Source organism: Neofelis nebulosa, chromosome 9 (assembly GCF_028018385.1).
Source record: "Neofelis nebulosa isolate mNeoNeb1 chromosome 9, mNeoNeb1.pri, whole genome shotgun sequence".
Lineage (NCBI taxonomy): Eukaryota > Metazoa > Chordata > Mammalia > Carnivora > Felidae > Neofelis > Neofelis nebulosa.
The window spans coordinates 113,035,018-113,052,489 of NC_080790.1; the positions used below are offsets into that span (position 1 = coordinate 113,035,018).

General features: G+C 44.6%; 1 protein-coding gene across 3 annotated transcripts in view; it reads left to right on the forward strand.

The window, feature by feature from the left end:
• Positions 1-17,472, forward strand: part of LOC131485535 (signal-regulatory protein beta-1-like) — an 87,071-nt gene that overhangs the window by 1,124 nt on the left and 68,475 nt on the right. For 2 of the 3 annotated variants that reach the window (XM_058685119.1, XM_058685118.1), the window contains 4 exons: positions 11,113-11,469; positions 13,449-13,769; positions 14,341-14,679; positions 17,101-17,241. The exons of the other annotated variant lie outside the window; for it this stretch is intronic. In XM_058685119.1, coding sequence (XP_058541102.1) covers positions 11,113-11,469; positions 13,449-13,769; positions 14,341-14,679; positions 17,101-17,201 — 1,118 coding nt within the window. In that variant the 3' untranslated portion in view covers positions 17,202-17,241. The remainder of the gene's footprint in view (positions 1-11,112; positions 11,470-13,448; positions 13,770-14,340; positions 14,680-17,100; positions 17,242-17,472) is intronic. 3 annotated transcript variants of the gene reach the window in all.

Consider the following 17,472-nt stretch of genomic DNA (forward strand, 5'->3'; position numbering starts at 1 on the left):
ATGCTGGACCGGAGTGGGGAGGAAAAGAGGGGGTCCAAGATACAGAGGATCCTGCCTGTATGATCTGCACCTGTAATTATATCCTGATCCCAACCATCTAGTGTCAGCTGATGCCTCCAGGCCTCAGGAAATCTCATGCGTAATCACTTTCCAATTTCCTGAGCACTCACCATGTTCCACACACACTTAGAAACGCTTGTGTCTGTTATGTCCTGTGAACTTTGCACGCAAGGTAAACGTTTTCGTCCCCCTGGCTTACAGATAAGAAAAAGGAAGCACAGAAAATCCAAGGTCACTCAGTAGCGAATGGTAGGGCTACAATTGTTTTCTTTTTTAATTTTTAAATTTACATCCAAGTTAGTTAGCATATAGTGCAACAATGATTTCAGGAGCAGATTCCTTAATGTCCCCTTACCCATTTAGCCCATCCGCCATCCCACAATCCCTCCAGCACCCTTATGTTTGTTCTCTATTTATGAGTCTCTTATGTTTTGTCCTCCTCCCTGTTTTTATATTGTTTTTGCTTCCCTTCCCTTATGTTCATCCGTTTTGTATCTTAAATTCCTCATGAGTGAAGTCTTTCTCTAACTAGTTTCACTTAGCATTGTACTCTCTAGTTCCATCCACATAGCTGCATATGGCAAGATTTCATTCTTTTTGATTGCCGAGTAATACTCTATTGTATGTATGTATATGTAATATGATATCTTCTTTATCCATTCATCTGCTGATGGACATTTGGGCTCTTTCCATACTTTGGCTATTGTTGATAGTGCTGTTATAAAATTGGGGTGCATGTATCCCTTCGAAACAGCACACCTGTATCCCGTGGATAAATGCCTAGTAGTGCAATTGCTGGGTTGTAGGGTCATTCTATTTTTAGTTTTTTGAGGAACCTCCATACTGTTTTCCAGAGTGGCTGCACCAGTTTGCATTCCCACCAGCAGTGCAAAAGAGATCCTCTTTCTCTGCATCCTTGCCAACATCTGTCGTTGCCTGAGTTGTTAATGTTAGCCATTCTGACAGGTGTGAGGTGGTATCTCATTGTGGTTTTGATTTGTATTTCCCTGATGAGGAGTGATGTGGAGGATTTTTTCATGTGTCTGTTTGCCATCTGGATGTCTTCTTTGGAGAAGTGTCTATTCATGTCTCTTGCCCATTTCTTCACTGGATTATTTGTTTTTTTGGGTGTTGAGTTTGATAAGTTCTTTATAGATTTTGGATACTAACCTTTTACTTGATATGTCATTTGCAAATATCTTCTCCCATTCCATCGGTTTCCTTTTAGTTTTGCTGATTGTTTCCATCACTGTGCAGAAACTTTTTATTTTGATGAGGTCCCATAGTTCATTTTTGCTTTTGTTTCCCTTGCTTCTGGAGATGTATTGAGTAAGAAGTTGCTGTGGACGAGGTCAAAGAGGTTTTTGCTTGTTTTCTCCTCTGGGATTTTGAGGGCTTCCTGTCTTACATTCAGGTCTTTCATCCACTTTGAGTTAATTTTTGTGAATGGTTGTAAGAAAGTGGTCCAGGTTCATTTTTCTGCATGTTGCCGTCCAGTTTTCCCAGCACCATTTGCTGAAGTGACTGTATTCCATTGAATATTCTTTCCTGCTTTATCAAAGATTAGCTGGTCATACATTTGTGGGTCCATTTCTGGGTTCTCTATTCTGCTCCATTGGTCTGTCTGTTTTTGTGCCAGTACCATACTATCTTGATGATTACAGCTTTGTAATACATCTTGAAATCTGAGGTTGTGATGCCTCCAGCTTTGGTTTTCTTTTTCAGGATTGCTTTGGCTATTTGGGGTCATTCCTGGTTCCATCCAAATTTTAGGATTGTTTGTTCTAGCTCTGTGAAGACTGCTGGTGTTATTTTGATAGGGATTGCGGTAGGGCTATGGTTTGAACTCAGGCAGTCTGATTCTAGATCTCATGGGTCTAACCATTGCTCTTCTCAAACCCTATGGCCCCACATCAATCCCATGAGATTTCTGCAGATCTGCCAGTGGGTGTAGGGAAGGCGGGGCAGGGGGGGGCAGGGGGTTGCAGTGTAAGGAAGAGCGTTTGTAGTTTGCTTCTCTCAGGCTCTTCTTACTAGGCATATGCAAGTGACTGTTTCTCCCACGTCATCTTCGTTAGAAACTCAGTTTCTCATAATTTCCTGAGAAATTCTCCACTGAAAATGGACTTCATGTCTCAGACAAGGGTCGCACTGAGAAACTTGCACATTGAACAAATATTTACTAGACAACTACTTACTAGGTGTCAGAAGCTGCTATGAACTTAAGGCATACTGATTATTAAAAGAGAAAAGTAGCTGCCCTCGACGCAGTTATATTTTAGCGGAAGAAAGGACAGGAAACAATAGACATACCAATAAGTAAATAACGGTATATTAGAAAGTGGTGAGTGTGAGGAAAAAAACATGATAGTGCAGCTGGCTAAGATAATGAGAGACTCTTTAGGGTGGGATGTATTTAAAGAGGCAGCCTGGGTGGGCATCACTGAGAAGGGAGATTTGAGCAAGATTATAAGAAGGTGGGGGTGTGGGCCATGTGATCTTCTGGAAGAAAAGCCTTCCTGAACAGCATGGGAACAGCATGTGCACATGCCCTGACCTTCCCGCTCTGTTCAAGGATTTGGGCTTTTACTCTGAGTGAAACGGTTGCCATTGCAAAGTTTTGAAGACACAAGTGGCATGATGCGACATGAGTTTTAACTTATTCTAGGATTTGGTTGAGATTAGACTACCACAGGGCATACATAGAAGGAACTAGAGCATTCAAGAGCTTCCCGCATTCATGCAAACAAGGACATATGGTGTGCACCAGGACAGCAGCCAGGAGAGGAAGGGGAAAGAGGTCGGATTGTGGGTGCATGCAGAAGGGGATCTCCTGATACACAAGATCTGGGGTGGAAAGAGAGGCTCCCGAGGGTTTGGACCTGAGCGTCTGGGAGACTAAAGGTGCCTCAGCTGAGATGTACAAGGACGTGTTGGAAACTGAGTTCAGTTTGGGACGAGTTAACTGTGAGAAGTTTACCTCTATCGAAGTAAAGTGGTGAGTGGCTGGTCAGACATACAAATCCAGAGTTCAAGGGCAAGGCCTGGGCCAGACAAGGAAATATGAGGATTACAGATACACAGATGGCAGGGTTTACACCTCTCCCTGGCTCCTCATGACCCTCTAATCCCTCTCACCTCCTCCCTCCCCTGTTCCTTCCATTTCCTTCCCCAAGATGCATGCCTATTTCTTCCCATTTGTCTTAGCAGTTCGGCTTCCTGACCCCAACTTTCCAGACTTACAGATCAAACCACCTGATGCTCTTGGCACACCCAAGACTTGCCTGTGATAGCATGCACCCTCCTTAGGAGGCATGGTTGGTTTCAAATTGTGCTAAGTGCAGGCTTTTACCAGCTCACACTCTGTACGAGCGAACCACAACTTTTCTCCCTGAGTAGCTAAGAAATAGAAAAGAACACAGGATGTATGTATGTGTGGTTTCCAGTAGCCCTCTCCTCTGATTTATATGCCTGCCTAGTTTTTAGGACACTTCAAAAGGAAGGAAATATTTTGTATTTCTCTATGTCTCGAGAGATTGGCTAGTCACTTAGGCAGTGAAATCCAACTGTAAAGTCTTGCACTTGAAGTGAAATGAATGCCCCCAAAATGACTGTGTCCCTTCAATGTATAACTCAATGTCCCGACATAGGCCACCTCCCACAACTCTCTTCAGAACACGGAAAAATTTGCAGACTACTATTTCTTTTGTTTAGGTGTTCCCATGGTGCTATGTCCTCCTTCAAGGACATGTTTCTCAAATCTACCAGTCCCTGGAACAATTTTCTTTGTCCTCGGGCCATTTAGTCCAACTCAAAGGCTCTACATGGCGCGATCACCTTCTTTGAAGCCATATTTCTAATTATGCTAAACTACACATCACATAAAATCTACCCTCTCACCATTTTTAAGGGTACAAGCCAGCGGCATCACATACATTCACAAAGTTGGGAAGTCAGCACCACTGTGCGTTTCAGGAACTTTTTCAACAACCGAAACAGACACTTTGCATCCATTAAACAAGAATTCTCCATTCCGTCTTCCCCCACAGCCACTGGTAACCTCTGTTCTTATACTTATAGATACTTTTTTGTATCTATGAATCTGTCTCTTCTAGGTGCTTCATGTAAGTGGAATCATATATGTGTCCTTTTGTATGTGGCATATATCACGTAGAATGACATTTAAGTTCATCCATATCATAGTACATATCAGACTATTAAGACTGAATATAATTCCATTGTATATATCTATCAACATTTTGTGTATGCACTCATCTATGGATAGAAATGAGTTCTTTTTCTGGGGCACCAGAGTGGCTCAGTCAGTTAAGTGTCTGACTCTTGGTTTCGGCTCAGGTCATGATCTCATGGTTTTGTAGGTTCGAGGTCCATGACAGGCACTGTGCTGACAGTGTGGATTACGATTCTGTCTTAGGATTCTGTGTGTGTCTCTCTCTCTGCCCCCCACCCCACCGGTGATTTCTCTGTCTTTCTCAAAATAAATAAACTTAAAAAAAAAGAAATGAGTTTTTTCTCCTTCCTTTCAGTTATTATGAATAATGTTATTATGAACATGGATGTACAAATGTCTGATTACATACCTGTAATTTGGTGGGTATTTACCCAAGATTGGAATATTTGGATCATATGGTAATTCTATATTTAAATTTTCATGAAAAAAACCACCGTTTCCACAGTGGCTGCACCATTTTATATTCCTACCAACCATGTACAAGAGTTTCAATTTCTACAGCTTACTCAATCCTTATTTTCTGATTTTTATTTTCTTGTATTTTGGTTTTGCTTTGTTGTGCTTGATAAAAGCCATTCTCAGGGATGAAGGGGTATCTCATTGTGGTTTGGATTTTCATTTTTCTAATGACTAGTGATGTTCAACATCTTTTCATGTGCTTACTCACCATTTGAATATCTTCTTTGAAGAAATGCCTATTCTAGTCCTAAGTCCTTTTTTTAATTGGGCTGTTCATTATTTAGTTGTTGAATTATAGTTCTTTATATATGCTGGCTATTAATCCTTTCTGAGACACATGCTTTGCAAATATTTTCTCCCATTCTGAGTTCTGTTTCACTTTTGATATTGTCCTTTGCTGCACAAAAGTTTTTTTTTTTTAAGTTTAAGTATTTATTTTAAGAGAGAGAGCATAAGAGCAGGGGAGGGACAGAGAGAGAGGGACAGAGAGACAATCTCAAGCAGGCTCCACATAGCCAGCACAGAACCTCATGTGGGGCTTGAATTCATGAATCATGGGATCATTTCCTGAGTTAGAATCAGACACATAACTGATTAGCTACCCAAGAGCCCCCACACAAAAGTTTTTAATTTTGACGAAGTCCAAGTCATATATATTTTTATTTTGTTATGTGCGCTTTTGGTTTCTATCCAAGAAATCATTGCCATATTGCCTACGTGGCTCAGTCGGTTAAGCATCTGACTTCAGCTCAGGTCATGACCTCGTGGTCTGTGAGTTCGAGCCCTGTCAGGTTCTGTGCTGACAGCTCAGAGCCTGGAGCCTGCTTCAGATTCTGTGTCTCCCTTGCTCTCTGCCCCTCCCCTGCTCAGGCTCTGGCTCTCTCTCTCTCTCTCTCTTTCTCAAAAATAAATAAACATTAAAAAATTAAATTAAAAAATTAAAGAAATCATTTCCAAACCCAACATCATAAATTCTGCCTAGAGTTTTGTCTCTGAATTTTATTGATTTAGCTCTTACATTTAGGTCCCTTTATCCAATTTGAGCTTGTTTATCTATATAGAGTAAGGTGAGGGGTCAACTCCTTTGTTTGCATGTGGATATCCAGTTTTCCCAGCGTCTCATGTTGGAAAGGTTACTCTTTCCCCCATTGAATGGTCTTGGCACTCTTGTTGAAAATCTTTTGACCATATATGTGAGGGTTTATTTCTAGGCTTTCTATTCTATTTCATTTCTCTATCCCTCTATTCTTTTCACTACTATAGTACTCTAATTAATATACTATGTAGTAGGTTTTCAAATCAAGAAATGTGAGGTTTCCAACTACACTCTTTTCCAGGATTGTTTGGTGATCTTGGGTCCCTTGAGATTGCATATGAGTTCTAGAATGGGCTTTTCCATTTCTGCAAAAAAAAAAAAAAAATGCCACGGGGGTTTTGATAACAATTGTATTGAATCTGTGGATCGTTTTAGATAGTATTGACATCTTAACAATATGAAGTCTTCCAATGCACGAACAGAGGAAGTTTTTCCATTTATTTATGTCTTCTTTCATTTCTTTCAGCAAAAACATTTTACACATTTTGGTGTACAAGTCTTTCATCCCCATGTGAGACTTTACTCCGAAGCATTTTATACTATTTGATGTTAGTGTAAGTGGAATTATTCTCTAATCCCTTTTGAATTGGTCACCACTCGCTTATAGAAATGCACTTGATTTTTGAGTGTTGATGGGGTTTTTTTTTTTCCAAGATTTTCTTTAAATTCAAGTTAGTGAACATCTAGTGCAGTCTTGGCTTCAGGAGGAGAACCCAGAGATTCATCTCTTACATATGACACCCAGTGCTCATCCCAAAAAGTTACCTCCTTACTGTCCATCACTCATTGAGCCCATCTCGCAACCACCTCCCCTACAGCCACCCTCGGTTTGTTCTCTGTATTTAAGAGTGTCTTGTGGTTTGCCTCCCTGTTTTTATCTCATTTTTCCTTTCCTTCCCCTATGTTCATCTGTTGAGTTTCTCAAATTCCACATATGAGTGCGCTCATTTGGTATCTGTCTTTGTCTGACTTATTCAGCTTGGCATTATATCCTCTAGTTCCATCCACGTTGTTCCAAATGGCAAGATTTCTTGCTTTTTCTTGTTGCATAGTATTCCATTGAATATACATACTACATCTTCTTTATCCATTCCTCAGTTGATGGACATTTGGGCTCTTTCCATAATTTGGCTATTGTTGATAGCGCTGCTATAAACATTGGAGTTCATGTGCCCCTTCAAATTAGCATTTTTGTATCCTTTGGACAAATATGTAGTAGTGCAACTGCTGGCTCATAGGGTAGTTCTATATTTAATTTTTTTTTTTATTTTTAATGTTTGTTTTCGAGAGAGAGAGTGAGCTTGAGCCAGGGGAGGGGCAGAGAGAGGGAGACACAGAATCTGAAGCAGGCTCCAGGCTCCGAGCTGTCAGCACAGAGCCCAACACGGGGCTCGAACTCACGAGCTGTGAGGTCAGGACCTGAGCCGAAGTTGGACACTCAACCAACTGAGCCGCCCAGGCGCCCCTCTATGTTTAATTTTTTGAGGAACCTCCATACTGTTTGCCATGATGGCTGCACCAGTTTGCATTCCCACAAACAGTCCCAAGTGTTCCTCTGTGTTGTTTTCCTATTTGCATTTTATTTATCTCTACACTAGTGTTTTTTATTTCCTTCATTCTGCTACCTTCAGGTTTATTTTTCCTCTTCTTTTTCTGATTTCTCAAGGTCCATAGTTGTTAACTGAATTGTGATCTTTCCTCTCTTTAAATGTAGGCATTACAGCCATAAATTTCCCTCTAGAGCTGCTTTCACTGCAGATTGTAGGTTTTGGCAAGTTGTGTTTCCATTTTCATTCATCTCAAGGTGTTCTCTAAATTCCCTTGTGATTCCTTTCTGCTTAATTTTTGCTTTTTTTAAGAATGAGTTCTTTTATTGCTATAAATTTGAGAATATACTATTTCTTGTTCTGTTGTTGATTTCTAGTTTTATTTCACAAACTGTTTCACCAGTTCACTGCTTGAAAACTCCTTCTTCCAGATTCCAGTAAATTGCCTGCTTTTCAGCCTGTGTAGCAATGGCTCATACAAAAGTTTTTTTTACAGTAACTGGTTTCTGTAATAGTCTGGGGATACATATGTGGTAGACAGAACAATGTCCCCCACAAAGAAGCCCGTTTTATAACGCCTAGACCTGTGAATAGTTTTATATGCCAAAAAAGATTTTGCAGAAGTGATTAACTGGAGACTATTAAATGGGGAGATTATCTGAGATTATCAAAGTGGCCCAAATATATTCACAAGAGTCCTTATAAGAATGAGGTAGGGAAGTCAAAATTAAAGAAGGACAGGTGACAAGACAGGCAAGAATTTGGAGTGACTGGAAGATGTGAAACCGTGAGAAAAGGATTGTGGGCAGCTTCTAGAATTTGGAAAGACAAAAACCCTAACTCCAAAAGAAATTCAGCTCAGCTGACCCTTGATTTTAACTCAGCAACACCAATTTTGGACTTCTGACCTCAAGAATTATAAGATAATAAACTTCTGTAGGTTTTGCCATTAAGTTTTAAATAATTCGTTATGGAGCACATTGGTGGTTCAGTAGGTTAAACATCCAACTTCGGCTCAGGTCATGATTTCACAGTTTGTGAGTTTGAGCCCCATGTTGGACTCTGTGCTGACAGCTCAGAGCCTGAAGCTTGCTTCAGATTCTGTCTCCCTCGCTCTCTGCCCCTCCCCTGCTCGCGCTCTGTCCCTCTCTCAAAAATAGATAAACATTAAAAACCTAAAAAAATAATTTGTTGTAATAGCATTCAGAAACTAAAATAATATGATTATGATTCAGCAAAGTCACAGGGTACAAAATCAATGTACAGAAATTGGCTGCATTTTTATACACCAATAATGAAGCAACAGAAAGAGAAATACAGAAACTGATCCCATTTACAATTTCACCAAGAACCATAAAACACCTAGGAATAAACCTAACCAAAGATGTAAAAGATCTGTATGCTGAAAACTGTAGAAATCTTATGAAGGAAATTGAAGAAGACACAAAGTAATGGAAAAGCATTTTGTGCTCATGGATTGGAAGAATAAATATTGTTAAAATATTAATACTACCCAAAGCAATCTACACATTCAATGCAATCCCAATCAAAATTGCACTGGCATTCTTCTCTAAGCTAGAACAAACAATCCTACAATTTGTATCGAACTGCAAAAGACCCCAAATAGCAAAAGTAATATTGAAGAAGAAAACCAAAGCGGGAGGCAACACACTCCCAGACTTTAGCCTCTACTACAAAGCTGTAATCATCAAGACAGTACGGTATTGGCACAAAAACAGACACATAGACAAATGGAATAGAATAGAGAACCCAGAACTGGACCACAAATGTACGCCCAACTAATCTTTGACAAAGCAGGAAAGAGCATCCAATGAAGAAAGACAGTCTCTTTAACAAATGGTGTTGGGAGAACTGGACAGCAACATGCAGAAGAAGGAAACTAGACCACTTTGTTACACCATGCACAAAAATAAACTCAAAATGGATGAAAGCCCTGAATGTGAGACAGGAAACCATCAAAATCCTAGAGGAGAAAGCAGGCAACAACCTCTTTGACCTCAGCCGCAGCAATTTCTTATTCAACACATCTCCAAAGGCAAGGGAGTTTAAAGCAAAAATGAACTATTGGGACCTCATCAAGATAAAAAGCTTCTGCACTGCAAAGGAAACAATCATAAAACTAAAAGCAACCGACAGAATGGGAGAAGATATTTGCAAATGACATATTAGATAAAGGGCTAGTATCCAAAATGTATAAAGAACTCAACAAACTCCACACCCAAAAAACAAATAATCCAGTGAAGAAATGGGCAGAAGACATGAATAGACACTTTTCCAAAGAAGACATCCAGATGGCCAAAAGATACATGAAAAGATGCTCAACGTCACTCATCATCAGGGAAATACAAATCAAAGCCACACTGAGATACCACCCCACACCGGTCAGAGTGGCTAAAATGAACAAATCAGGAAACTACAGATGCTGGCGAGGATGTGGAGAAACGGGAACCCTCTTGCACTGTTGGTGGGAATGCAAACTGGTGCAGCTGCTCTGGAAAACAGTATGAAAGTTCCTCAAAAAATTAAAAATAGAACTACCCTATGACCCAGCATACAGGGATTGTATTTACCCAAGGGATACAGGAGTGCTGATGCATAGGAGCACAGGTACCCCAATGTTTATAGCAGCATTTTCAACAATAGCCAAAGTATGGAAAGAGCCTAAATGTCCATCAACTGATGAATGGATAAAGAAGATGTGGCTTCTACATACAATGTAATACTACTTGGCAATGAGAAAATGAAATCTGGCCATTTGCAGCAATGTGGATAGAATTGGAAGGTATTATGCTGAGTGAAATAAGTCAGTCAGAGAAGGACAGATATCATATATTTTCACTCATATGTGGATCTTGAGAAACTTAACAGAAGACCATGGGGGAAGGGAGGGGGGAAAAATAGTTATAAACAGAGAGGGAGGGAGACAACTCATAAGAGACTCTTAACTACAGAGAACAAATTGAGGGTGGATGGGGGATGGGGGAGAGGGGAAAGTGGGGGATGGGCATTGAGGAGGGCACTTGTTGGGATGAGCACTGGGTGTTGTATTAAGCCCAACTGGAATAAACTATATTAAAAAAATAAAATAATATGATTATTATATAAGAAAAAAACCCACAGATTTTTGAAAGAATATTTTACTTCTCATTTAACTTCATGTTTGTGTGTGTTGAAAGCTCTGCCTATCACTGCCACTCAGTTATCCAGGCTGCTAGAACAGACCCCAGCATGTGCACGTGCTAGTGAAGGAGGGAAGTTGATCCATAGAGGTTCCAGAAGTTAAACACACAGCCCAGAAACTACATCCATCACTTCCGCTCACACACAATGGTCTAAAGAAGTCTCACGGCCCCACCTAATGCAAGAGACCAGAAAGCGTAACACCCCAAGGGGCCAGAACACAGACAAGCAGGATCATTTGGCGAAGCACGACGCTTTCAGAGAGGGCTGGGGCCGTCCGCCTGCCGTGTGCCACATCACCGAATCTCTCTGTGTTTTGCTTTCCTCATCTGTAACAGGGTCCCGTGTGACAGGCTCGTCGCAAGGGCTACATGCCGTGTACACGCAGCGGGCTGGGCTCACGGTGTGCACTCAGTGAAAGCCGTTGTGGATAAATACTTGAGCGGATGGACAGGATCACACAAGGATCATAAGTAGCTGTCTTGTTCTCCCTCCAGGTGTGGCAGATGAGATGGAGCTGCAGGTGATCCAGCCCGAGAAGTCGGTGTCTGTGGCCGCCGGAGAGACGGCCACTCTGCGCTGCACCCTGACCTCCCTGCTCCCCATTGGGAAGGTCGAGTGGTTCAGGGGCACAGGGCCAGGCCGGGAGTTAATCTTCAGTGCTGTCGGATACCGCCACTCCCCCCGAGTAACAACTGTTACAGACATCACAAAGCGAAGCAACCTGGACTTTTCCATCCGCATAAGTAACATCACCCCAGCAGACACGGGAACCTACTACTGTGTGAAGTTCAGGAAACGGGCTCCGGATGTGGAGTTTAGGTCTGGACCAGGCACCCAGGTCATCGTGAGCGGTGAGTATCGCTCCTTCCCCTGGTTGTGACAACAAGTCAATAAGAAAGCCCTCCATCGCTTGGGCAACAGATAAGGATCAGGTGCTTTGGCGGGTGCCCCTGAATGAGCCCCTTCCACGGATCAGGGACGTTGAGGCCCGGAGACGTTGTGCTATTTGCTGAAGACACCATGGCTGATAAATGGTGGGAAAAATCTGGAACCTCAGTCTGCAGGCTCCCAGCTCTTCCCTTTTCCAATCCTGACCAGCCTTCTGGTTCCAGCGATGAGGGACTGAAATTCTGGGTGACTTTCCCAGTCACAAGGCCTCACTTCACCCCTGCCTCTGGAGAGACCTCCGCTTAATGTGGCCAGAGTTCTCCTTACTCAGCACTTACTGAGCACCTGGTGTGTGCATTCTGGTCTCTGAGTGCTGTGGACGTAGCAGAGAACATTGAACAGCCAAGGACTTTTCTCTCATGAAGCTTACGTTCCCCTCCCTTCCAATGCGGGTAAATGCACCGAGGGCAGGGAGGCGGGGAATGTGCTTCGTTATAACCGTTCAGAAATATCACAGGGAGAAGAGGCACAGCAGCACTGTTGACTCTGCTACCCCTGCTTGGAAGAGATGCCCGATGTATGTCATTCGCTGGGGGTCTTTTCGAAAAATGCCCCCGTGATACAGGGACTGACTCTTAACGGTAGCAACCGAGTCTCCCTATACCCTCAGACATAGGGAGGAAACGGGGCTTTACCCTGATTGTGAGGGTGTCACGCAAGTTCCCAGTGGGTATGTCCCTTGCCTGGTCACCGCAGCCAGTACCAGTGCCTGGGCTCCCAACCAGGTCTGCCGTCCTGGCTCTGGGACCTCTGAAGACTCATCCCCACATTGGGCTCGGTGTCGTCGTGTGTCTATGACAACACAGCCCCACAGCGCCGCTGCAGGGACTGAGTGAGCGAATGCATGTAAGTTGCTTACGACAGGACCTGGCACGCGGTGGCTGTCCCATGAATGCTGGGGACATACCACGGACCCCATCACAAGGCAGGCACGGGCCTGAAGGAGCTGAGGGTCAGGGAGTCAGCCTAGCATCAGGGGCCCGAGACACTCTCAATACAACCAATCACAGCGCTTTGTCCCTCTAGGGGGGTCAGGGCTGCTGGTGTTTTCATGACTTGACTTACTCACGTGACACCTCCTACCTATGTCCTCAGAATGTTTGCTGAGTTTTAGAAAGGAAGTTGAACATTCACAAATACACATATCTGCAATATGTGCCCTCTGACGACTGTTCTAGAAGGTGTTTGGTAATAAGGGACAATTTGGAGACCCCCTATAGGACCTTCTGAAATGCCCTCCCTCTTGCGTCACTGATGTGTGTGTTCCCAGGACACAAGAGGGCTTCTGCCTGCTCCATAGACCGGTGTCTCTGTCCTTGAAATTGATTCACGATTGAAAAATTAACCATCTTTGGCTTTCTCAGCACTCCGTGATCTTGGTGTTCAACCCAACACCGACCCAAGAGAAGAACGCAGATTCAGAAAAACAACCCCTCGTTCCCTCCCTCTCAGACTCAGGGATTGGAGATGAGACCCTACGGAATGTTTGTGGAAAGAGTGAAAACTAGAGTAAATTCACAAATACCTGAAGGGAGAGCTCCAGGTGTAAGTTAAGTTTGGGATAAAGACAGATCCGAGTTTGGTCCTGGAGAAGCATTTTCAGTGTTAAATTCAAATCAAAACTGCCTGTATTTGCCTCACGTGCCCCTCACTCCCACCCGAGTAGGAGAAAGGCCTTCGGTCCCCTCTCACCGGGGGCGCTGGGCTTGGCCACATCCAGGCCTGCGGGCGGCTGGCCACCTGGTTCCGGCTCTCCTCGGGGCCCCCTCCACCCCTGCAGGGCTGGAAAATAATCCGTGAGGGTTCTGCACAGTGTCACATACCTGTCGTTGCTGAGGATGACCAGAGTCATGCTTACTGCTCGTAAATGCTCCTCTTGCAGCCAAACCCTCTCCCCCCGTGGTGTCGGGCCCCACGGCCAGGGCCACACCTGAGCAGACTGTGAGCTTCACCTGCGAGTCCCACGGCTTCTCCCCCAGAAACGTCACCCTGAAATGGTTCAAAAACGGGAATGAGCTGGCAGCCTCCCAGACCACCGTGGACCCAGAGGGAGACAGCGCTTCCTACAGCATCATCAGCACAGCCAGGCTGCTGCTGGCCCCGGGGGACGTTCGCTCCCAGGTCATCTGCGAGGTGGCCCACGTGACCCTGCAGGGGGGCCCTCCTCTTCGTGGGGCTGCCAACTTGTCCGAGACCCTCCGAGGTAGATGCCCGTCACCCCCGGCCCAAGCCCAGCTCCGGCCCCCAAGCCTCCCAGCCTGCCCCTCCCCCACTCCGTGCTCCCAGCCTTCCATCCCCTGGAACCTGCCTCCTGACAGACCCTCCCAACCACCGGGCACCCAGGGGTACCGTCACCTCCTCCTGTTTTAACGGCAGTTCCGGGTGAACACCTACCGTGCTAGGTAGTTCGATTTACTTTCCCAGAGCCACTCCAATTATTGAGCACCTACTGTAATCCAGCCACTGTGTGCTCGGTGATTTCATGGATTTTGCTAGTTATTCGATTCCAAATACATGCTGGGGGCTCGATTTCACTCATCATTACCCTAATAGGAGCTACCAGTAGGTACCTTGAGCACCTACTGTGTACTGGGCACTGTGCTTAGGGATTTCACTCACATGCAAAGACTACCCTCAGTGTTTGAGCACCAGCTGTCTGCCTAGCACTGATCTGGGTGATTCCCTTGCTGCGTGGGGGGAGCTAAGTTCTCGAGCCCCTCCCCGGTGACGTGTCTGTTCCATGAGGTCAGAGCTTCTGCTCTGTGCTGTTTCAGTTCCACCCACCTTGGAGGTTGCCCAGCAACCCGTGACAGGGGACCAGGTGAAGGTCATTTGCCAAGTGAAGAAGTTCTACCCCCAGCGCCTCCAGCTGACCTGGCTGGAGAACGGACATGTGTCCCCAACAGAAATGGCCTCAATGGCCTCGAACCTCATAGAGAACAAGGATGGGACCTTTAACTGGACCAGCTGGCTCCTGGTGAATTTATCCGCCCACAGGGAAGATGTGGTTTTCACCTGCCAGGTGCAGCATGACAGGCAGCCCGAGGTCACCAAAACCTATACCCTTGTGGTCTCTGCCCACCAGAAGGACCAGGAAGCCCATACGACCCACGGTGAGTCCGAGATGCCAACTGACCTGGCACTTTAAATTCTATCTTTTCTTTTTTTATGTGAAAAGCAGTCATTCATGCCTATTATAGAATAATCTAGAGGTCTACAGACATAAAGTAGAATTTTGATATGAGCTTCCCTCCCCAAAGCTCGTGCTCCAAGAGTGACCACTGTTAAGATTTTGGTACATAGCTTTTTAGATCTTTTGACATAAACATGCATTAGAGAAGGAAACAACAGAGGGAGGGAGATGATCTTGTCGCTAGCATCTTGCCTCCTGCACCTTCACCTGACAGTAATTATGTCACCACGCCAGGCCAGCCACCTCCTCCTTCTGTTCATTCTCACCTGGGCTTCATATCGATCCTTCTTACACCCTTCTATCCCCTTCTCAGCAAAGGTCTGCACTTGCCACTCTGAAATTCTGGACGGGAACCCTGAGGACAGAGTGTTGAGTCTGGACCAGGCTCCCGGGTGACCATGGGTGCTCACAGCACAAACCACCTTTGTCCCCTGCTTTGGGACAACAGGCCAGCAATAATCATGATTACTCACTGCACATTTACTTGATGCCAATTCCAGTTCATCTCTGATCTGCTACAACCACCCTGGGAGCTTGGAAGTTTACAGAACCGACTCAGAGAGCAATGGGGGACAGATGGAGAAGATGTCCTGCCCTTAGTCCAGGTGATGGGCTAAACCAGTCAAGAGAAACCTGAGTCCCTGAGGACAGGGACCACCAGCCTATATGACAAATGTGTTAGAGATAACAGCTGGGCATTGTCCCAAGGACCTATAGGTCCCCTTTCTATGACCAAATTATATCTTATCTCGCTCTTATAATATATGGAGGAGTTTCAGCCATGTTTCCAGGAGTCTTTGTTCCAGAAGACCTTTCAAAGGCCCATTTCCTTATAACATACCCCATGACACTGTCCTCATTGCTGGGTCAACACTGAGTCACCGAGTGTCCATGACCCTGCCTGCCAACTAGGAGAGGAGAGATAGGAAGGGGAGAACAACTTCTCTTAACACTAGAGGTCCTGCCTAACTGTGGCCACTAATGACTCAGTCATGGATGCACATCCAGTTGCAAATGGAGTCCATAATTGTGTGGTCATGTGATTAATGACTTTCGTTTTTCAACAAAACCAATACCATTACACACTTTGTAAAATTAACAGTAACTCCCTACAATCAGTTATAATGGAATGGATAGTTCTCAAAATTTCTTCTGAGACTTTATTTTGTGCACCAAACTTGGTTTTATTTCATCTCTAAATGCTTGGGGGAACTTTCTTGTGAACCACATGGGACTCCACAACTCTTTTATATATATATATATATATGTATATATATATATATGAAGAGAATCTGGATAGCTAGGGCTACTCAAATTCTTCATTTCATATTGGATGCTTGTGGCACGTTGTGCTTTGAGGAAGCTGGTCCATTTTCTTGAGTTGTCCAATTTCTACCCATAGAGTTCTCATCATATTACCTTGTTATTGTTTTGCTGTCTGTAGGCTCTGTAGTAATATCCTATTTCTATCCTGACATTGGAAATATTTATTTTTCCCTTTTTTCATTGTCAGAATTACTAAGAAGTATTTCAATTTTACTAATCTTTTCCACAAACTCTCTTTTGTTTTAGTGATTTTCTCTCTTGCGTATTTTCAATTTCATTAATTTTTCTCCTCTTTTTTTCCCTGTTCTGCTTGATTGGGGATTATTTTGCTCCCCGTTTTTTGAAATGGGAGCTAGGGTTGCTGACACTAGTCTTTGTTTGAATGCCACACCTGGGTCTCCTGTGCTTGGGGATTCAGTAGCATGGAGCCAGGATACCTGGTGCTGTGTTCTTCCAGACTGCCGGCATCTAGACCGTCTGCCTTCGTCTTCCACCTTTCAGAGTCCTCCTATTCTTGGACCGTGTGATTTCCAGGGGTCAGTCTTGACCTGACTTTCCTGAACCAGGAAAGCAGGAAGAGACAAATCAACATCACCTCCTCTGGACTGGCTTGGGTTAGACTTTGGTCTTTGGCCTTGCATTGGGGCTCATACCAGGGCTGTTACTTCTGGTGCTTCCAGTGTGCCTGAACTAGCAAGCTTGCTTGTGTGCTAAGACTGGAAATGGGTATTAGGGTTGTCTGGGTTGGAAGGCTGGATGCCTATGTTGCCGACCCTGCTGCACCAAGATGCACAGCCTCGATCCCTTCCCTCAGGAAGGACCCCCGGTAGCCAGAGAAGGGGTGAGCCAGATGAGGTACTTCAACTCTGAATTCTGCCTTGAGCGTCTCACAGGGAGATTCATTAGCTTCAGAGCATTGATGGGTCCAGGTTCCCTCAGATGGAGTAAGTGGAGGCCCCTGGGAGTGGACTCCTGGATCCCTCTCTGATGCTGCCTCCTGTCCCTTCATTTCCAGATCGAGAACTGTCCACTCCACTCCTGGTGGCTCTCTACCTGGGTCCCAAGCTGTTACTGCTGCTTGTCACTGTCTCAGTCATCTATGTCCACAGGATGTAATGGATTGACTGTGAGTTATGGACAAGGAAGACAGGGCAAGGTCAGTCCAAGAAAGAGCCAGATCAGCAAGAGGGGCAGCCCACAGGTCATACAGGGTCACCGCCCACTTGGAGTAAAGAGCAGGTGAAATAACTCCTTCGATACCCTAAGGGGCCTCAGGAATCCCTCTGGGAGGTTCCAAACTCCCAGGAGGACTCTCAGGTCCTGTAGGAGGTGGGTGGGGTCAAAGGCTGGCAAAGGATGTGCACAGAGGCCTAGGGTTTCTGAGAAG